At 45.3% G+C, this 22,247-nt stretch overlaps 2 protein-coding genes across 8 annotated transcripts in view; one reads left to right on the forward strand and one right to left on the reverse strand.

Moving 5' to 3' along the window:
- LOC309397207 (uromodulin-like) overlaps positions 1–18,661 on the reverse strand; it is a 23,059-nt gene extending 4,398 nt beyond the window's left edge. The window contains exons 1-7 of one of the 3 annotated variants that reach the window (XM_081963047.1): positions 18,587–18,661; positions 15,762–15,828; positions 8,899–9,066; positions 6,602–6,807; positions 4,289–4,446; positions 2,826–3,071; positions 943–1,102 (exon numbers count right to left, since the gene is read on the reverse strand). In XM_081963047.1, the coding sequence (XP_081819173.1) occupies positions 943–1,102; positions 2,826–3,071; positions 4,289–4,446; positions 6,602–6,807; positions 8,899–9,066; positions 15,762–15,825 (1,002 nt within the window). In that variant the 5' untranslated portion in view covers positions 15,826–15,828; positions 18,587–18,661. Of the gene's footprint in view, positions 1–942; positions 1,103–2,825; positions 3,072–4,288; positions 4,447–6,601; positions 6,808–8,898; positions 9,067–15,761; positions 15,829–16,358; positions 16,519–18,586 lie in introns of those variants that run through there. The other 2 variants (XM_081963046.1, XM_081963045.1) reach the window with 2 other exon arrangements.
- Positions 16,656–22,247, forward strand: part of DRC7 (dynein regulatory complex subunit 7) — a 50,740-nt gene continuing 45,148 nt past the window's right edge. The window contains exons 1-2 of one of the 5 annotated variants that reach the window (XM_081963020.1): positions 16,656–16,730; positions 21,570–21,693. The gene's annotated coding sequence lies outside the window, so the exon portion shown is untranslated. The remainder of the gene's footprint in view (positions 16,731–21,569; positions 21,694–22,247) is intronic. The other 4 variants (XM_081963021.1, XM_081963019.1, XM_081963018.1 and 1 more) reach the window with 4 other exon arrangements.

Raw genomic sequence — 22,247 nt, forward strand, 5'->3', positions numbered from 1 at the left:
GAGCGGAGGTGGGGCAGTGGTTAGAGGGCAGTACTGCAGCCTACTTCAGCTGACTGCTAGCTATAGTTCGGCAGTTCAAATCTCACAAGGCTCAAGGTTGGTTCAGCCTTTCACTGTGAAGCATTATATAAGTCTAGGTGCTATTGATATCTTCCTTCCTTCCTTCCTTCCTTCCTTCCTTCCTTCCTTCCTTCCTTCCTTCCTTCCTTCCTTCCTTCTTTCCTTCCTGTTATAATGCAGTATTGCAGGCTAACTCTGCCCACAGCCAGCAATTCGATCCTGACCCGCTCAAGGTTGACTCAGCCTTCCATCCTTCCGAGCTGGGTAAAACGAGGACCCAGATTGTTGGGAGCAAGAGGGTGACTCTGTAAACCGCTTAGAGACGGCTGCAATTCACTGTAAAGCGATATATAAGTCTAAGTCCTATTGCTATTTTCCTTATTTCCTTCCTTCCTTCCTTCCTTCCTTCCTTCCTTCCTTCCTTCCTTCCTTCCTTCCTTCCTTCCCTTCTCCCTCCTTCCTTCCTTTTAGAATGCAGTATTGCAGACAAACTCTGCCCACTGCCAGGAGTTCAATCCTGACTGGCTCAGGTTGACTCAGCCTTCCATCCTTCCGAGGTGGGTAAAAATGAGGTAAAATGAGGACCCAGATTGTTGGGTGGGAAGAGGCTGACTCTGTAAACCACTTAGAGAGGCCTGCAAAGTGGCATATAAGTCTAAGTGCTATTGTTATTGCTATTAATGATCGGCATGATGGATGACCATAATTCCTGGCTTCATGATGGTTTTGATTCAAGGATTCCTGAAAGCTCTGCCTTCTTCCCAGGGATTCCAACCCTTTCTCCGAAATCAGGGAATGCACATAAATAAGCCATTCAACCCCCAAGAAGATACAAAGAAGTGCCCAGTGTCGCATAGCCATGCGCAAGAGAGGCAGGTTCACCTTGGCACAGGGCTCCTGGTTAGCTGGAATGCAGAGACGGACTTGGCAGTGCAGGAAGACCTCGGACAGGTTCTTGAACTGGAACATCTGAAAGCTAAATTTTGCCACTGTGCTGGTTCCGATGACATTGATGAACTCCAGGGTCTTGTCGCGTGGACACCTGGAAGAGACCAAGGCTTCCTTAAGCTGCCCTTCCCATCAGCAGTCAAAGCATGGAATAACTCCAAGGTTAACTTAGACTTAGAATCACTTTATTGACCCTTTGAATGTAAACTAATCGGCATACATTTAGAATGAAATTTCACTGCATGCAGCTCTCAAAGGGTCACCACCTCCAATATACACTACATAAACATGACATGAATAAATAAATGGATAAATGAATTGATAAATAAATGAATAAATAAATGGATGAATCAATAAATCAATAAATAAATGGATAAATCAATGAATCAATAAATAAATGGATGAATCAATGAATCAATAAATAAATGGATGAATCAATGAATCAATAAATCAATGTTTAAATCAATGAATCAAACATTACATGAATAAATAAATGATAAATAAATGGATAAATCAATGAATCAATAAATAAATGGATAAATCAATGAATCAATAAATGGATAAATGAATGGATAAATGAATGGGTAAATGAATGGATAAATACATGAATAAAAATGAATAAAAATTAAATGAACAAATAAATGGATAAATCAATAAATAAATTGATAAATCAATGAATCAATAAATGGATATATCAATGGATAAATCAATGAATAAATGAATGAATGGATAAATGAATGAATGAATGAATGAATGGATAAATCAATGAATAAATGAATGGATAAATAAACGGATAAATAAATGAATAAAAATAAATGAATAAATAAATGAATACAAAATTATGCATATACCCATATATGACACAGAGAAACAACCCAGTCTAGTTCAGATATATACATGTACATGGTGAGAAAACCGAATCTTGCGAGTTTACCAGATGGACGGATGGCCTAGGGAACAAATCTGCTACAGATTCTGGTAGTCCTGCTAGAAATACTTCAAAATCTCCTCCCAGAGGGGAGCAACAGAAATAGACCATAAAGTGGGTGTGTGGGGTCTCTAACAATGCCTTGAGCTCTAAGCACATAGCATGTATAAGCCTTATCTTGAGTAATGGGAAGCGAGCTTCCTATAATCTTCTTGGTTGTCCTCACCGCTCTCTGTAGGGACTTTCTATCTGAGGCGCTGCTGCCATCAAACCAAACAGTGATGCATTTCATTAAAACGTTCTCAATCGTGCCTCTGTAAAAAGTGGCCATGACAGAAGGAGAAAGATGTGCTCTTCTCACCCAATGCAGGAAATGCAGGTGCTGGTTTGCACACTTCACTAAAGATGACATGTGGCGAGACCAATCCAGATGGTTAGTTATCTGTATCCCCCAGATGCTTTACACTGTTGGCCACCTCTAGGGCTGCATCCTTGATACGGAGTGGAATACGACTATACTGAATCTAATTTTGATTTTTCATTTGACCCCAGATCCGTTGGAAATGGGATGGGCATCAATCAAATTTCTTAAATAAATAAATACTTGCCAGGCATCCAAATTCTAATCATGCGATGGACCACAGAGATGCTGCAACAATCTTAAGAGTGAAAACTGGTCATAAGTCACTTTTTTCGTGCCATTGTAACTTTGAATGGTCCCCAAATGACTGGTGGCAACTCAAGGACTACCTGTATAGCCATCTATCTATCCATCCATCCATCCAAAGAGATCTTTGGTTTCAAAATGACCCCAAATGATTGTCCCCATTTCCAATCGCTCTGGCTCTTCAACCAGTATCCTAGAGAGAAACCCAGCCTCACCGCTTACCCCTTCATGATGAGGTAATGCTTTGTGCTGTCATCGGGGTCATTGGTTGGAGTGCCCCAGCAGTCCTCCACACTTAGGAGGAAGTACTTCACCTGGTCTTGCCCTTCTATCTGCAGGAGGACGTAGAGGGTGTCCGACATGAGAAGCGACAGCGGCTGCGTGCTGTAGGGCTTCTTGAAGCTGGCACTCTCGTAGAGGCCCATGGTTACGGTGAAGTCCCCTTCTTTGACTGAAAATTGCACAAACCTAGGAAATAGAGATGTCTCCCATCAATCAATCTGTCTGTCTGTCTGTCTATGTCAGGGGTCGGCAACCTTAAACACTCAAAGAGCCATTTGGACCCGTTTCCGACAGAAAAGAAAACACCGGGAGCTATAAAACGCTTCCCGTGCCTGACTATTTCCTGAGCGGCTATAAAACTAGCATACATAGTTGAATTAAACATTCTGTTTTCTTCTGGAACTTTCCTTTTCTTGGATTTATCCATGGTTGGACTACCAGGGGTTGAAAAGCTCAGTAAATCATGGGCCAGCGGATGTCGCACATTGGTGATTGTGATGCATATTTTGAGCGACAGGGAGCCACAGCAGAAGGATGAAAGAGCCGCATGTGGCCCCAGAGCCGCCAGTTGCTGATCCCTGGTCTATGTGAAGAGGGAATGAGTTTCTAAGCCATGCTGTTGAGGAATTCTGGGAGTTGAAGTCCACAAGTCTTAAAGTTGCCAAATATGGAGACCTCTTGCGCTAAGCTGTTCTCCTAAATTATCCACGTGAAGTCGACGGTACCTTCCCCAGGCCCCGGAGACTTTCCTTGAGCCTCTGGGAGGGCGAAAATTGCCTCCTCCGAGCTCCGAAGGCCTTCAGAACTTCCAGAACTTCCAGGAGGCCCATTTTCCCCCCTCCTTGAGCCTCCACGCGGGCCCTGCACTTACCTCACCTCCAAAACGGGCCATGTGGAGATTCCTGAGAAGGGGCGGGGCACAGTAGGAGAGATGGGGTGAGGTTGGGTGGGGTGAGGTTGGGGTGAGGTTGGGGTGGGTGGCATGACATTAGCTACGGGTTCTCCCCACCCTGGGTGAACTTGTAGAAGCCCACCCCTGCTTCTAGCCCTTGGAGATATGGAATCTATTGCTTTTGAAATGCTAATAAACCAGTGGGCAATTGTTTTATGCCAAGCCACCTTGTTCAGTGTCTTGGAGTTTTAGGAAGGGGTCCTTCCTAGCTGAACCTGTTGGAGATTTGATCTAACATGGCATCTGTCATCAGGCTGTTGGCCATGGCCAAGCCCAGAATCTCTTTTGACCATGGCTATCTCCAAATAAAGTACTTTGGGTGCCAAAGCTCGCTGCTTCGTCTGTTGAAATGCAGCTTGCCAGCCTATAGAATGGCCTAAAACCCTCCTAACCCAAGACAACAGAGAGGTAGTTAAAGGGAATGCTTAGAGTAACCCAAGCCACAACGTACGTGTCCGTAGCCTTGAGTGAGTATTGCAAGCTGATGACACTCTTGTAGGCATAGATGCAGGAGAAATGTATGAGAACCACATTGCTCCTGGTGATCACACCGTTATCCTCCCGGTCCGACTCGATCACGTTGGCGTAAGACACGTGAGAACCGTTGACCTGCAAAAGGGACCAGAAACTACTAGATTAAGGGTCAAGATCAGAATTGTGGGTGAAGACTTTAGTAATCCAACACCAGAAGTGGCCATTTCTAAACTGGATGAGCTCAGATGATTAGTCCTTGCACTTAGGATCCTTGTAACCTTCCCACGATCATGTGATCACAATTTGGGAGCAGTTATATACAACGATTGCAGCATTCAAGGGTATTCTGACCCAGCTCCCCAAACACGACAACCCTCTGTGGTTGAAGCAATGATTTGTTGCTTCAATGATTTATTAGGAGCCCCGGCAAAAAGTTTCTCTCTCACCACAGGCTAACAAGTCTGTCCGGCTGGGAGATGAATGGTTGTCTGCCACATCTATTCATCTCCGCCCCCTGCCTTTTATCCCTAGAGCTAGGGTAGGGCTTCGCTAGCAGCGGTGGCTCTTCTGTCCTAAGGACTGGCCCATAGATTTCCACTGCTCTCTTCTCCTCTGCCACATCTATTCATCTCCACCCCCTGCCTTTATCCCCAGAGCTAGGGAGGGACTTCGCTAGCAGCGGTGGCTGTTCTGTCCCAAGGACCGGCCCATAGATTTCCACTGCTCTCCTCTCCTCTGCCTTCTGTGCATCTGTGCATCAAGCAACAACTCAGCTGTTCCTCTTCTTCCTCATCAGCCACCATAAGACCTGGGAGCTGTTGACTCTCCATCTGAGGGCTGATGGATAGCCCAGGCTCCCCCTCTGTCTTTATTTCTAACAGCTCCATACCCTCTCCCCCCTCGGAGCTCTCAGGCTGCCTTGATGCTGACCCTGACTCCCACGCCTCCTCCTCTTCCTCTGATTCAGCTGCTGGCCGACAGGCCACAACAAAAGGTCACATGATCACTGTTTATTACCTTCCCAGCTGGCTTCCAACAAACAAAGTCAATTGGAGAAGACAGATTTGCTTAATGACAAAAAAAAGGACATAACATTGAACCTGGTCACCTAACAACTCATTTAATTACAGAAGTTGTGGTTGTAAGTCAAGACCTATAGGTCTTGACCTACAACCATTCATTTAGTGACTGTTCAAAGTTACAACGGCACTGAATAAAGCAACTCATGATAATTGCAACATCCCCATGGACACATGATCAAAATACAGAAGGTTGGCAACTGGCATGTATTTATGATGGTGGCAGTATCCCAGGGTCACGCGATCACTTTTTGCAACCTTTTGATGAGCAAAGTCAACGGGAAATCCACATTTACTTAATAACTGCATTATTATTTAAGAGAGATAAAAAAACAGCTGTGGTGGGATATGGATCTAGTTTATAGGATAAATTCAGCATATGCTAGAAGTCATAATGTTCCAAGGGAGGTGCATATTAAATTCCTCAGGAGGAGCACAAGGGATGAGGTGCTTGGGACCCAAAGGGAGAGACCATTGAAATATAAAGATGAAGAAATTACCATCCTTAAGCAGATTCCAAAAAAAGATAAGATTATACAATAAAGGAATTTGGTTTAGATGGATATTGCCCGAGGGAATGTTGGTCTTCTGGGAGGGAAACAGGATTAGAATTAATACAGTGCAGGAGGCGGAAGCCTTCATTAGAAAGCATCTCTCCCTCCTAGAGGACAAACACAGCGAAGGTACTGGAAAAGACAGCAAGGTGCAAGACACGAGGGAGGGGGAGGGGCTGAGGCTTCCTCTGGGGACAGGGAGGAAGGAGCAATATCGAAAAGGCTCAGGTCACAAAAATAAAAGTATTTGAAATAACAGTAATTGGTGATATTCTAGAAAGTGACAAAGGAAAATGAATGAACACATGGTTGACAATATAGAACGAGACCTTGTTTTCTGCTTATCTTTTATCTTTTGTTTTTTAAGATTGTAAAAATTGTGAGTTTGGGGATGGATTTCTATCACTAGTGTGGGAGCTGCCAAAATTTTTTGTATATCCCCTTACCTTTCCCCATATATGTATAAAAACCAATAACATTTCTCGGGGAAAAAAATAACTGCGTTATTAACTTAACTTCACTTTACCACCGTGGCAAGAAAGGTCGTACAATGGGGCAAAACCCTCTCACCCATTGTCTCGCTTAGCAAGGGCAATTTTGGGCTCAATTGTGGACGTACGTCGAGGACTCCCTACTGTACCTGTATCCTCCCCTTACCTTGATCTCTGACCCGCAGGCCGTGTGGTTTTCGCCTGTCAACTTGGCTCCGAAGAAGCTTTCTCCATCCTCATCTTGCTCAGAAACAGGGCAGGAACTATTCATCAGGTGGACCGATCTCAAGGGGACTCTCAGGGTCTCAAACACTTCCTTCCTCACCAGCATCTTCATGTACTCCTCCTTGCACAGGAGTTTCACCTCCATATCTTAACAGAAGAACAGGATTGCAAGGGGAGTTGGAGGTCATCTAGACCAACCCTCTGAACAAGCAGGAGACCCCTCCCCCCATACCATTCTGGACAAATTGCTGTTTAGTCTCTTCTTAAAAACCTCCAGTGATGGAACGTCCATGATTTCTGGAGGCCAGCTGTTCCACTGGTTAATTGTCCTCCCTGTTAGGCAGTTTCTCTTTAGTTCTCGCTTCTCTCTTTGAGTAGTTACCAACCATCGTTTCTTGTCCTTCCCTCGGGTGCTTTGGAGAATAATTTGACCCCCTTCTTCTTTGTGGCAGCCCCTCAAATACTGGAAGACTGCTATCATGTCCCCGTTAGACCTTCTTTTCGCTAGACTAGCCAAACCCAAATCCTGCAACCGTTCTTCATGTGTTTTAGTCTCCAGGCCTTTGATCATCTTAGTTGCTTTTCTCTGCGCCTTTTACAAAATCTCAACATCTTTTTTGGAGTAAAATTGGTTGCAGTATTCCAGGTGTGGCCTTACCAGGCTTATAGCCTGCTGGATAAACTATGGTTTACTCCTTCTGTGAAGCTAGGAATAGATGTTTCGCCTTACTTCTAGGTTGCTTCTCTCCTTGATTAGTTTCCACCCATTGTTTCTTGTCCTGCCCTCGGATGCTTTGGAGAATACTTTGACCCCCTCTTCTTTGTGGCAGCCTCTCAAATACTGGAAGACTGCTATCATGTCACCCCTAATTCTTCCTTTCTTTAGACTAGCCAAACCCAATTCCAGCAACCGTTCTTCATATGTTTTGGTCTCCAGGCCTTTTCATTGATCTGGCCCCCTCCAGATCAATTAAGTATTTCTTGGGAAACATAGAAGAACTCCAAAAGCTTCTAAGTTAAGAAAATTCCTTCCGAACTTGGAAATCTGTAGGACTTTGCACCCCCGGAGCAGATCAGAGGTGGGTTCCTACCAGTATGGACTAGTTGGGCTGAATAGGTAGTAACTTGGCCTGCCACGCCCCCGAACAGGTTCTTCCAGCGCTGCCATAGGCGCCATCATCTTGTCTTTTGCTTCTGCACATGTACAGAAGGTTTTTTTAGTACTGCGCCTGTGCGCCAGTGGTGGGTTTCAAATTTTTAAAGAGCCTCTTCTGTAAGTGTGGCATGTTTTGTGAGAGTGGCTTGCCAGCCATGTGACCAGGTGGGAGTAGCTTGCCAGCCATGTGACCGGGTGGGAGTGGCTTCCCAGCCATGTGACCGGGTGGGAGTGGCTTGCCAGCCATGTGACCGGGTGGGAGTGGCTTGCCAGCCATGTGACCGGGTGGGAGTGGCTTGCCAGCCATGTGACCGGGTGGGAGTGGCTTGCCAGCCATGTGACCAGGTGGGAGTAGCTTGCCAGCCATGTGACTGGGTGGGAGTGGCTTGCCAGCCATGTGACTGGGTGGGAGTGGCTTGCCAGCCAAGTGACTGGGTGGGAGTGGCTTGCCAGCCATGTGACTGGGTGGGAGTGGCTAACTTGTAAAATGTGGTGAAACTCACTTAACAACGCTCTTGCTTAGCAACAAAAATGTTGGCTCAGAAACTCTGGCATTTGAAGCACGCAAGTCTTAAAGCTGTCAAGTTGCAAGACCCTTGCACCTCTAACCCTTTAGAAAAAAACCCCCAGGGGTGTTCAAACTTGACAGCTTTAAGACTTGTGGACTTCAACTCCCAGAATTCCTCTTCCAGTCATGTTGACTCAGGAACTCTGGCATTGAAGTGTGCAAGTCTTAAAGCTGTCTAGTTACAAGACACTTGCACCCCTAACCCTTTAGAAAAAAACCCCAGGGGTGTTCAAACCTGACAGCTTTAAGATTTGTGGACTTCAACTCCCAGAATTCCTCCTCTCGCTCTTCATCTTGATGATGGGCGGATGGGGTGGAGGGATGGAGCTGGAACCGGTTCTAAACGGCACTGTAGATTTGTGGAACCTCTTCTATAGAAGAGGTCAGAACTGGGAGGAACCCACCCCTGCTGTGTGCGAAGTGTGCATCAAGCATGCGGGCGCATGAAGCGCATCCCTGAGCAAACCAGTAGTAGCAGCAGTTGGAACCCACCCCTGGGGCAGATGTGTCTTACCTTTACAGAATTGTCCCGTAAAGCCGGTCTTACAAGTGCAGTTGGCACTGTTGTCTACCACCCTACATACTCCCTGGTGAAAACAGGGGTTTGGAAGGCAGGGTCCCAAAGTCCTGCGAAGTCTCACCGCTTCCTCTCCGCTGGCTTTACGGAGCTCCGTCAGGCGATCTAGAACAGAAAGGATTCATCAGATGGTTGGTTACCCACAGAGAAAACCCTACTTCCACCCTTCCGCCCCAACCATCTCAGTTTCTCTACACCTGTTACTTATTGCTGGCTCCGTCTCACTTTAGGGGAGGTAGAGCAATTCTTGGAAGTCTTATAAAAATAACCTCCCCGTCAGTGGTGGGATTTAAATTTTTTACTACCGGTTCGGTGGGCATGGCTTGGTGGGCATGGCAGGGGAAGGACACTGCAAAATCCCCATTCCCTCCCGATCAGCTGGGACTCAGAAAATAGATGGGGACGGGGCCAGCCAGAGGTGGTATTTACCGGTTCTCCAAACTACTCAAAATTTCCACTACCGGTTCTCTAGAACTGGTTAGAACCTGCTGAATACCCACCTCTGCTCCCCATCATGTGCACCCTAACTTTGTGCTAGGTATGCGTAATCCCTGCGCATTTGGAGGCACCAGATACAGCTGCATAGCTCCAAACACTAGATGGCAGCAGAGTTACTGTTTTCTGTGTTGCTTTGTTGCCATCTAGTGGTCCTTCGTCTTATGCAGCCCATGTCTGCAAGCCTCACACTATCTCCATTGCAAACTTGCCACCAGGTAGATGGATTTGAGGGGGACGCAACCAGGGGTGAAATTCAGCAGGTTCTGACAGGTTCTGGAGAAGAGGTAGCGGAAATTTTGAGTAGTTTGGAGAACCGGCAAATGCCACCTTTGGCTGGCCCCAGGAGTGGGGTGGGATTGGAGATTTTGCAGTATCCTTCCCCCAGAGGTAGGGAGGGAATGAGGATTTTGCAGTATCCTTCCCCCAGAAGTAGGGAGGGAATGAAGATTTTGCAGTATCCTTCCCCCAGAAGTAGGGAGGGAATGGAGATTTTGCAGTATCCTTCCCCCAGAGGTAGGGAGGGAATGGAGATTTTGCAGTATCCTTCCCCCAGAGGTAGGGAGGGAATGAGGATTTTGCAGTATCCTTCCCCCAGAAGTAGGGAGGGAATGGAGATTTTGCAGTATCCTTCCCCCAGAGGTAGGGAGGGAATGGAGATTTTGCAGTATCCTTCCCCCAGAGGTAGGGAGGGAATGAGGATTTTGCAGTATCCTTCCCCCAGAAGTAGGGAGGGAATGAAGATTTTGCAGTATCCTTCCCCCAGAAGTAGGGAGGGAATGGAGATTTTGCAGTATCCTTCCCCCAGAGGTAGGGAGGGAATGGAGATTTTGCAGTATCCTTCCCCCAGAGGTAGGGAGGGAATGAGGATTTTGCAGTATCCTTCCCCCAGAAGTAGGGAGGGAATGGAGATTTTGCAGTATCCTTCCCCCAGAGGTAGGGAGGGAATGGAGATTTTGCAGTATCCTTCCCCCAGAGGTAGGGAGGGAATGGAGATTTTGCAGTATCCTTCCCCCAGAGGTAGGGAGGGAATTAAGATTTTGCAGTATCCTTCCCCCAGAGGTAGGGAGGGAATGAAGATTTTGCAGTATCCTTCCCCCAGAAGTAGGGAGGGAATGGAGATTTTGCAGTATCCTTCCCCCAGAGGTAGGGAGGGAATGGAGATTTTGCAGTATCCTTCCCCCAGAGGTAGGGAGGGAATGGAGATTTTGCAGTATCCTTCCCCCAGAGGTAGGGAGGGAATGGAGATTTTGCAGTATCCTTCCCCCAGAGGTAGGGAGGGAATGGAGATTTTGCAGTATCCTTCCCCCAGAGGTAGGGAGGGAATGGAGATTTTGCAGTATCCTTCCCCCAGAGGTAGGGAGGGAATGAGGATTTTGCAGTATCCTTCCCCCAGAAGTAGGGAGGGAATGGAGATTTTGCAGTATCCTTCCCCCAGAGGTAGGGAGGGAATGGAGATTTTGCAGTATCCTTCCCCCAGAGGTAGGGAGGGAATGGAGATTTTGCAGTATCCTTCCCCCAGAAGTAGGGAGGGAATGGAGATTTTGCAGTATCCTTCCCCCAGAGGTAGGGAGGGAATGGAGATTTTGCAGTATCCTTCCCCCAGAGGTAGGGAGGGAATGAGGATTTTGCAGTATCCTTCCCCCAGAAGTAGGGAGGGAATGGAGATTTTGCAGTATCCTTCCCCCAGAGGTAGGGAGGGAATGGAGATTTTGCAGTATCCTTCCCCCAGAGGTAGGGAGGGAATGGAGATTTTGCAGTATCCTTCCCCCAGAAGTAGGGAGGGAATGGAGATTTTGCAGTATCCTTCCCCCAGAGGTAGGGAGGGAATGGAGATTTTGCAGTATCCTTCCCCCAGAGGTAGGGAGGGAATGGAGATTTTGCAGTATCCTTCCCCTAGAAGTAGGGAGGGAATGAAGATTTTGCAGTATCCTTCCCCCAGAAGTAGGGAGGGAATGAAGATTTTGCAGTATCCTTCCCCCAGAGGTAGGGGGGGATGAAGATTTTGCAGTATCCTTTCCCCAGAGGTAGGGAGGGAATGGAGATTTTGCAGTATCCTTCCCCCAGAGGTAGGGAGGGAATGGAGATTTTGCAGTATCCTTCCCCCAGAGGTAGGGAGGGAATGAAGATTTTGCAGTATCCTTCCCCCAGAAGTAGGGAGGGAATGAAGATTTTGCAGTATCCTTCCCCCAGAAGTAGGGAAGGAATGAAGATTTTGCAGTATCCTTCCCCCAGAAGTAGGGAAGGAATGAAGATTTTGCAGTATCCTTCCCCCAGAGGTAGGTAGGGAATGAAGATTTTGCAGTATCCTTCCCCCAGAGGTAGGTAGGGAATGAAGATTTTGCAGTATCCTTCCCCCAGAGGTAGGGAGGGAATGAAGATTTTGCAGTATCCTTCCCCCAGAGGTAGGGAGGGAATGAGGATTTTGCAGTATCCTTCCCCCAGAAGTAGGGAGGGAATGGAGATTTTGCAGTATCCTTCCCCCCGAGGTAGGGAGGGAATGGAGATTTTGCAGTATCCTTCCCCCAGAGGTAGGGAGGGAATGGAGATTTTGCAGTATCTTTCCCCCAGAGGTAGGGAGGGAATGGAGATTTTGCAGTATCCTTCCCCCAGAGGTAGGGAGGGAATGGAGATTTTGCAGTATCCTTCCCCCAGAGGTAGGGAGGGAATGGAGATTTTGCAGTATCCTTCCCCCAGAGGTAGGGAGGGAATGGAGATTTTGCAGTATCCTTCCCCCAGAGGTAGGGAGGGAATGAAGATTTTGCAGTATCCTTCCCCCAGAGGTAGGGAGGGAATGAGGATTTTGCAGTATCCTTCCCCCAGAAGTAGGGAGGGAATGGAGATTTTGCAGTATCCTTCCCCCCCGAGGTAGGGAGGGAATGGAGATTTTGCAGTATCCTTCCCCCAGAGGTAGGGAGGGAATGGAGATTTTGCAGTATCCTTCCCCCAGAGGTAGGGAGGGAATGGAGATTTTGCAGTATCCTTCCCCCAGAGGTAGGGAGGGAATGGAGATTTTGCAGTATCCTTCCCCCAGAGGTAGGGAGGGAATGGAGATTTTGCAGTATCCTTCCCCCCGAGGTAGGGAGGGAATGGAGATTTTGCAGTATCCTTCCCCCAGAGGTAGGGAGGGAATGAGGATTTTGCAGTATCCTTCCCCCAGAAGTAGGGAGGGAATGGAGATTTTGCAGTATCCTTCCCCCAGAGGTAGGGAGGGAATGGAGATTTTGCAGTATCCTTCCCCCAGAGGTAGGGAGGGAATGGAGATTTTACAGTATCCTTCCCCCAGAAGTAGGGAGGGAATGGAGATTTTGCAGTATCCTTCCCCCAGAGGTAGGGAGGGAATGGAGATTTTGCAGTATCCTTCCCCCAGAGGTAGGGAGGGAATGGAGATTTTGCAGTATCCTTCCCCCAGAAGTAGGGAGGGAATGGAGATTTTGCAGTATCCTTCCCCCAGAGGTAGGGAGGGAATGGAGATTTTGCAGTATCCTTCCCCCAGAGGTAGGGAGGGAATGGAGATTTTGCAGTATCCTTCCCCCAGAGGTAGGGAGTTAATGGAGATTTTGCAGTATCCTTCCCCCAGAAGTAGGGAAGGAATGGGGATTTTGCAGTATCCTTCTCTTGCCATACCCACCAAGCCACGCCTACAGAACCAATAGTAAAAATGTTTGAATTTCACCACTGGCCCCAACCTCCAGTCCATGGACCAGCAGTGGGCCACCACATGCCAGAAACCAGCCGTGCAAACAAGCAAAGCCCCATCCGCGGGATTCAGGCACCACACAAAACCATGCCCTCTCCAGTCCATGGAAAACCTGTCCCCATGGAACGCACCCCTGGTGTCCAAAGGTTCGCTATTATAAACAACACTGATGATTTAATTAGTTATTTTGCTTCTAGATCATCTTCTCTTCCACCAAGGCTCAGGACAGCTTACAAGAGGGACTCTCCAAATTTTTAGTAGGTCTCCCATTCCTTTGCAATCCCAAAGGTGCTTTTTGTTCAAGACTTTCTTTTTTTCTTTTTCTTTGAGGTTGTTTCACTTCTCATCCAAGAAGCTTCTTCAGCTCTGATTGGATCAGAGGTGGGTTCCTACCAGCTTGGACCAGTTTGGATGAACTGGTAGTAACTTGGCTGCCTGAGTCGCTGGAACCAGCAGCGACCCAGGCCTACCACGCCCCCGAACTGGTTCTCCTACGGGGCCGCCATCTTGATTTTCGGTTCTGCGCAAGAGCAGAACAATTGTAATTGCACAAATTTAAACCCCCCTTTTAAACATTTTGCGCATGCGCAGATCTATTTTTGTGCAAATGTGCCAGGAGTAACCTACCCCTGGACTGGATGGTGGGGAGTGGAATTCTTCAGTCAGAGCTGAAGAAGCTTCTTGGATGAGAAGCGAAACGACTTCAAAGAAAGAACAGAAAGTGCAGTTGCCTCTTGGGGGGGGGGAAAGCATCTTTGGGACAACTGAAGGATCAGATGATGGAAACTTTGTCCAGATGAGGCCCTGGGGATCAGAGGAAGAGTCATATGTGGTGATAAGACCCAGGTGGATGGATGGAATGGACATGAGAGTGAGGAATATGAATTCTGATAAAACATTTTCTCTTGTCTTCATTTCTTTGCCTTGACAATTAAGAGCTTTGTTCCTTTCCTGTCTCTCTCACTGAAGGGGGAGGGGGTGTTGCTGCCTCAGACAAAAGTTTTAAACTGCTTTTACTTTTGTCTGCGGAAGGAGGGGGGGTCGCGGGGGAGCTGCCTCAGATAAAACTGTTCTTTTATTCTGCTCTGCAATAGGAAGGGGGGGGGGGGCTGCACATTAACAGCAAGACAGAAGTTGGCACCTTAAAACCACCAGCCAGGATATTAGGAACAAGAATAGCTCACTTATAAGAAAACCCCCAAACCCACATAGCTGGCACACTTTACAAGATACCCGTGACCTGGGGTGAAAAACAGGTGACACTACATTTAGCTATTTAACATAACGAGTGTAAGGGTTTAGGGGGGCTGAAGTCCAAATAACCAAACAATATTATCTGTTATGCATGCATTATTAGGGGAAGGGCAAAGGGTTGAATGCCACTATCTCTTGATTATAAAAACTGCTCTAAGATCCTAATCTGGGCCCTTGCTTAGCTTTTCAAACCGGGGTCCTTATACCTTGGTACCAAAATAAAAGTATAATCCTGTATCACACACCTTGTATCCGGTGATTTATTGGCTTCGACACCAAGCAAGAGGCCAGTTTGGGGGACAAAACAACCATGATCTGGAGGATGGAGAATCTCCATAGACGTTCCTTGGCAGTGCCTGAACTGGCTGGAGAATCCTGGAATTGAATCTAGAGGGATCCCAGAGAGATCCCTGGATGATGGCCTATGACACCTAGTTGCTAAAGTCACGTTGCCCTTGGCAAAGTTAGGTTTGTAACAGAAAACAGACACCTAATTCCGAGCTAACAGGATCTGTGAAATCTCCTACTACAGGAAGTCCTCAAGTTACAACAATTCATTTAGCGACAGTTCAAAGTTACAATGAAGAAAGGGACTTATGACCGTTTCCCACACTTACGACCATTGCAACATCCCCATGGTCACGTGATCAAAATTCAAACGCTTGGGCAGCTGATTCATATTTATGACCCGGGGTCATGGGACCACCCTTTGCCACCTTCTGACCAGCAATGGTGAAGCCGGATTCACTTAACAACCAGGGGACTAACTTAACAACTGAAGTTGATTCGCTTAGCAACTCTGGCAAGGAAGGTGGTAAAATGGGGCAAACCTCACTTAGCAAATATCTCACCTAGCAACAGAGACCTTGGAGTCGGTTGTGGTCTTAAGTGGAGGACCGCGTGAATTGCATGCATTTAATCTCCGATGAACAACGACGTTAACAAAGATAACGAGTTAGATGTACAACTGAGCGATTGTTTTTTTTCACGTGTCCTTCTGGAGAACCAGGTTATGTATCTCTGGGTAAGAAAAACCTTGGAGACGGAGCCAAGAGACGATGCTAAAAGAATGGTCAGATAAGAAACGGCATGGCCCACAGCTGGGCGGTGTGTGGGGCAAGCCGCTCATTAGACCCTCCCTAGTTTCTCAGGCTGCAAAGATCCTGTTAATTGCAAATTCCTGCTAACCTAACTCCACAGTAAGGACAGAGCTAATACTCCTGGTCTTGCTTCTTCTCAGGAGTAGCTTAAAGGAGAAACACTCAAGGTGGTAGACTCCAGAGGCAGCTGGAGATTCACCCACCCTGCCCCTCTAGCCAGCTTTTTCCAAGCAGGAAACCAAAAAACTTACATTCCGAGCTCTCAATCGCAGGGAAGAAGAGAATTGAAAATATAAGCCAGAACTTCATCATCATATCCTGAAAGGAGAAAGAGGGGGAGATGTCAAGGTCAAGGCTCCTTCAAATTGAAATGAATTCCCGGGTTCTTCGGTGAAGCTTTGGTAACAGTATAGAAAACTTTTCCATCAGAATCTTCTAGCACTCTTTTTTTCCCCAGCTTCCCTAAGTCTTCTCTTGATGCTCTTCTATCTAATCAAGCCGACCCAGTTGAGCTTCTAGGTTCAGGCAAAGACTCCCCATTTCTGCCATCTGAATCCTTTAAGGGTGCCCCATAATCTTGGGGTGATGCCACACACATAATCCCGACTGGATGTAAAGCTGCATCAAAGCAACCCCACAATTCATAATCAAAGAAATTCATTTTTTTATTTGCAATTTTACCCATGTGGGTGGATATGTTCAGAAAATATTTAAAAATATATTTATTTGAGCTCTAATTTTATTTATTTATTTTTTAAAAATGCAGATGAAGTATTTGCAACTGAAAAGGGACGGAATTAAGAATGAACCAAGAGGCCAAAGACTCCTCCAGTGATCTCTATACTCACCCTTATATCTTGTTGCATCTTCGAGCTGCCTTACCTTCATAGTTATCTTCCCACAGGCTGAATTTGCTTCCCAATAAATGGATCGCTCTAAGCCCAAAGTGCATCCACCTTGAACTGCAGGTAGCGAGCCAGAGATTGGGGGGGGGGGAGGTTAAAAAAATTGAGATGGTGGCCATAGTCATGTGACTTAAGCCCCTCCCTCTTTTTAAGGTGCTGAGTGCAAATGACTTGCTTAAAATGAGTGGGCTTTGAATGGCTGCCATCTTAACTTTTCTTGACTCCTTTGAGCAGAGGACTCTGCTGTGGGCATGGTAGAAGTTGGAGGTCCTTCCTCTTGAATAGTTGTGCAACCGAGAACTTTCCTCACTAAGGGTGACCTTCAGTTCATTCACACTTCCAAGAACTACAGTTCCCCCCCCCTCTTCCTTCAAAAGCCATTCATCAGCTGTCTTTCAAAAACACATCCATCCATGGTTAAGAGAACCTTGGCTTATTCAGCTCAACAGTTTCCTGCATGCTGGGGACACACTGAACCATAAGCAATCTTCACTGTTGACATTTATATGTCAGTCACTACAGCAAGAGTTAACTGACTTGTAGTTCAGAATGCCATTCAAACACAGCCATCGTGAAGAGAGTTGGGGACACGGGATTCTCTTCTGTATTTAAGTGACTAGATTTAGTGCAACACATTTGGGGTAGAGAAATTAACTACAGGTTCCAAAATCAATTTTCTGTATTTTCAGAGCACAGGGGACCACAAACGATCACCTTAACCCCATTGATGGGGGCGTAGGGCAGAACGGTTAAGATTACAGGATAGTTTGTGTTTTATGGCATCCTAGAGACACAGCCAATTGTATTTACACGTTTACAGATTGACTGGACTGTGGGTTACACAATGACCCCCTGTCTTGCATTTAGACCAGGGGTCCCCAAACTTGGCAACTTTAAGACTTGGGGACTTCAACTCCCAGAATTCGGGGAGTTGAAGTCCCCAAGTTTTAAAGTTGCCAAGTTTGAAGACCTCTGATTTAGACATTGCATGGGCTGTTCAATTAATCCAATGTTCCTGGTTCACACAACACAATGAATGATAATTGACTAATTTTATTCATTGGCTAGTTTTACTAGGATATTTGTGACTTCTAGTATTCCATTAGGGCAAGTCACATTAATAAATAGCATTATAGCACCGAAGACAAACTGACTATTTCAGTATGTCTCATCTTAAAATACCTTCTATGCCACAAACATTTTCAAGCCGGCAGTTAGTTTACTAATTATTTGGTATTAATTCAACTTGTTTAACTACTGACTCAATATGTGATTCAGAGAGGCATTAAAAGCAACAAACAACACCCTCAAAAAATATAATGAAATATATTGCTCTAATCACAGCCATTGAGATATTATAAAATCCAGAAGAAGAGTCAGACATTTGTTCTACAATTACTTAAACCTGGGGAAAAAAACCCTTCCCCAATTTTAATTTGAAATGCATGAATTATTCTATCTAGTGGTAGATAAAAATATTTTCAACCAATTGTTTCATCTTCAAAACATTTTCTGGTTCAACAAAGATAGGCGATTATAGCCCTAAGAAAACTCTTTTGCCTTTAAATGCATTTTGTTGGTTCAAAAACAAGCAAGGATATTCCCATATTACATCATCGGTGAAATATGATTAAAAATCTGCCTTTCAGACACCTGTTTAAAACAATTAATCTCCTCAACATTTTGAAGGTCACAAGCTGAAATGGCGAATGGGGGAGCAAAGCGTCTAATTTTGAGAATTGCTCTAACTCAAATTACAGACATTTAGCTGTCCTGTTCTTTGAACTTTAGCGAAGGACAATCACATCAAAGTTTTTAAAAAGTTGATTTAAAAGTGGTTTCTCTTTCAGGAATCCTTCCAATGTCTTCCCTCAACAAGTCATTCTGGGATTCGGAAGAAATTCAGAGAATAATCCTGCAAAGGGAACTCTTGAAGAATTCACACACACACACACACAAACAAACACCAGGAAAGAAATGTGCAATTCTCAAAAGCAAAAAAAAGGGGGGGATTCCATCAGCTTCTTTAGTCAATTTCTCTGAAGAAGAACAGGTTATTCCAATACCAAAACTAAAAGCAAACCTAAAACAGGAAAATGAAAAGATGGTCTAGACATTAGCACAACCCAAAGGCATTCCTTTGAGGAGATGCAATGTAATGTTTCACTTACTTGCGAGTAAACCTTGCTGGACTTCAGAGTAAGGACAAACAGGCTGCCTGCCTACTCTCTTCCTCACCATAAGAGCTCACGAGCACTGACTTTTCTTGGCGCTGCCCTTATATATATTATCTCCAAGCCAGCTGATTCCCCTCCTTTCAAGGTTCTTGGGATGACTATTCCTTTGCCACTTGGAGACCTTCTAATGCCTGTGAAGATACTATCTAGTAACAGCAATCCAAGGCAATAAGCCACTGCTTAGAAGCTGGGTTGTATTTTGGGGTATCTGGCTTTCCAAGGTGTAGAAAATTCTTGGTTCTTCCCCCCTTTTGATCTCCTCCTAATTTTTAAAAACTGCTTTGAGAGAGAATCTTCCAGATGTTCCTTTTTAGGCCCTTGAAGAGAATAAGGGCAAGATTTAACACAAGCCCTATCTAAGGGACAGAAATAATCATAGATGAAAATTATACTTTTGCTTTTTGCGGAATATTGATATCTATGATGAGTTAGGAAAGAAAGAAGGATATACAGTAGAACCTCTGGTCACGAATGCTTCTGATCATGACCAAATTGGGTTTTTTTTGTAAGCGCCAAATTTCCTGATGTTTGCTTGCAAACAACAGGGACCCAGTGTGGCTGCTGCATTAATTTTGGTTAAGTTTGGGTCACCACCAAATCGGGTGGCGATCAAAGTTATGGAACAAATGATGGTTGCGAGCAGAGGTTCTACTGTGCCAGAAAATTAGATGAGACACAAGTGACTGACAGTTGCAATTATTTGGCTAACGTTCAAGTTTCGAACATTTCTCCCTCTGAAGGATCACGGGTGAGAAAAGAAACAGAACTTTAAAATGTTTTAAAAAATGATGATTGCTGCAAGTTATGTTTATGATACAATGGGAAGTCCCATCGCTGGCGTTTAGCCTGGATGACAGATTTAGAAAGTAGATGCAAAGGGAAGCAAAAGTGAGAATTTATGTGCATTTAGTCCTCAACTTACAAACGTTTGTTTAGTGATGGTTCGAAGTTACAATGGCACTGAAAAAGTGGCTTATGAATGTTTTTTCACACACCGATGACTGTCAGAGTCACAACTGGCATGTATTTTGGATGGTTGCACCATCATTGGGTCATATGATCACATTTTGTGATCTTCTGACAAGCAAAGTCAATGGGGAAGCCAGATTCCCCACCCTCGGTACCCTCAACGCCGGCCTCAATAGGATCGTGCACCCTCAATAATGCAGCAACAGTTGGGCTGTAAGTAATAATGTGTATGTATGTTTATTGTTGTTTCAGATCTACTCTTCTTCTCGGAGGGGGGGGGTGTCAACATGTCAAGACTGACTCGAACTTTTACCTATATTCTGTTTCGCTCACAGCTTGACAAAGAATGGGAGGGGTTGGGGTGGATGGGATTGGAATTCAAGGGGGGGGGAATGGCATCCAAACATTGTCCGTTCCCATGAGGCCTTGCTTCCCCCCCCCCAGGACTTCCAGAGCAGATGATCAGCTGGTTCCCAAAACAAAATGAGCAGAAGTGATTGGTGGATGTAATGGACTCTGGGCTACCTGTAGGGAATTGACTATGCTTGCTTTTGCACAGGGAAACCCAGAGCTGGTTTTGCTTCTTCTGTGCCAATGTGGTTTATTCAGTAAAGTTTATACTCTTGGTAAAATAATGTCCCAGGAGTAGCTTTTTCTGGATTCGCCAGCTGGACAGTTGACACTTAACAACTGTGTTACTAATTTAACTGCAGTGATTCATTTAACAACTGTAGCAGGAACGGTCTTAAAACAGGGCAATAGCAATGACATACTGCTTCACAAAGCTTTGCAGTCCTCTCTAAGCAGTTTACAAAGTCAGCATATTGCCCCCAACAATCTGGGTCCTCGTTTTATTGACCTTGAAAGGATGGAAGGCTGAGTCAACCTTGAGCCGGTCAGGATCGAACTCCTGGCAGTGGGAATGCAGAGTTAGCCTGCAATACCGCATTCTAACCACTATGCCACCAGGGCTCCCAGGGCAAACTTACTTAACAACTGTATTGCTTAGCAACAGAAATTTTGGGCTCAGTTGTGGCCATAAGTCGAGGATTACAGGTACATTGACAGATCCATTTGAGTCCATGCTGGTGTTTCCTTTATTCGTGGCTACAAGAACCTCACAAAATGTTTTATTTTGGAGCAGTACTATGGCCCGACAATACAGATCGTCCTAGACTTATGAACCCAATTGAGTCCAACCCTCCTGTTGCTAAGCAAGACAGTTGTTAAGTGAGCTTTTGCCCCTTTTTGCAACCTTTCTTGACACAAGTTGTTAAGTTAGTAACACGGTTGTTAAGTGAATCTCCCGATTGACTTTGCTTGTCAGGAGGTTGCAAGAGGTGATCACATGACCCCTGGACACTGCAACCGTCATAAATACGAATCAGCTGCCAAGCACCCAAATTTTGATCACATGACCATGGGGTTGCTGCGACGGTCATAAGTGTGAAAAACGATCTTAAGTCCCTTTTCTTCAGCATCATTGCAACCACAAGCAGTCACTAAATGAATGGTTGTAAGTCAAGAACTACCTGCAATGTGATGACCATTGGCGATCTACCCAGTGGGCTTCTGATAAGCAAAATCAGAGGGGGGAGATTTGTTTAACGACCATGTGTTTTGCTTAACGACTGTGGCAGAAAAAAGGTTGTAGAATCAGGTGGGATTCACTTAACAAGTACGCTGCTTAGCAATAGAATTTCTTGCCACAGTTGTAAGCTGAAGACCACCTATATTGACTTATTATTGAAGTTTATTTGCCATAACAATTATTTCTTTAATTGATGATAAAAAAAAGGGTAAAGAGGGAATATGAAATTTAAAAAACAAACAACTGAGTTTTATTGATCGCTATTGCAGAGGAAGTGCTGGGCCATTCTCATAGAAAACCTCCAGAAATTTCATTCTGTGTTCCTATTTTCGCTTCTTAATATTCTTGTTTCCCCAGCTGGAGTAACTTTAAACTGAGGCAAAGGAGCAAACTACGACTCCCAGAGGCCTCTGCTTCCGGAAGCTGGTTGCCATGGAGACAGAGATCAACAGATCTTGCAGGAAAGAGCAGAGACTTGGAGGTCAGTAGGAGGGAAGGGTAACCCATCCATAGAGTCAATTTAGAAATGGGACAATCACATTTAAGGTCAAATAAACACGGAGGAGCAAAGGGCAAAACTGCCAGTGCAATTCACACATTTTTAACCATCATTGCTTTGTTAGATGCAGGCATGGAAGCATTGACATACTTTCAACTTTTCCAAAGTTTAGAAGCTTGGGGGGGGGGGGGGGACCCTGCTAGAAATATTGCAATCTTCTCTTTGCGCTAATTTGTTTTTAAGGGGATTTTTGCTACCTGCTGTGTTTTAAGCCCAGGCTTCTCTTTTGCTTTGAAGATAACTCTCACTTTCCATCATTTTCTCCTGATAGTATTTCTCTCTCTCTGTCATTCAGCTTACAGTCCGTTCTATTTGTTAGCCCAAAACGCTGGAAAGGTGGAAGAAAGCTTTGTATTTCAGTTGCTAGAAACCTTCATTTCTCAACCAAAAGAACAGAAAACAAACAGACCCCAAAAACGGGAAGTGGAAATTTTAATTACTGAGCTGAGAACGCCTGCGATCTCAGAAGTTTTAAA

Source organism: Natrix helvetica, assembly GCF_964273705.1.
Source record: "Natrix helvetica genome assembly, chromosome: 10".
Lineage (NCBI taxonomy): Eukaryota > Metazoa > Chordata > Lepidosauria > Squamata > Natricidae > Natrix > Natrix helvetica.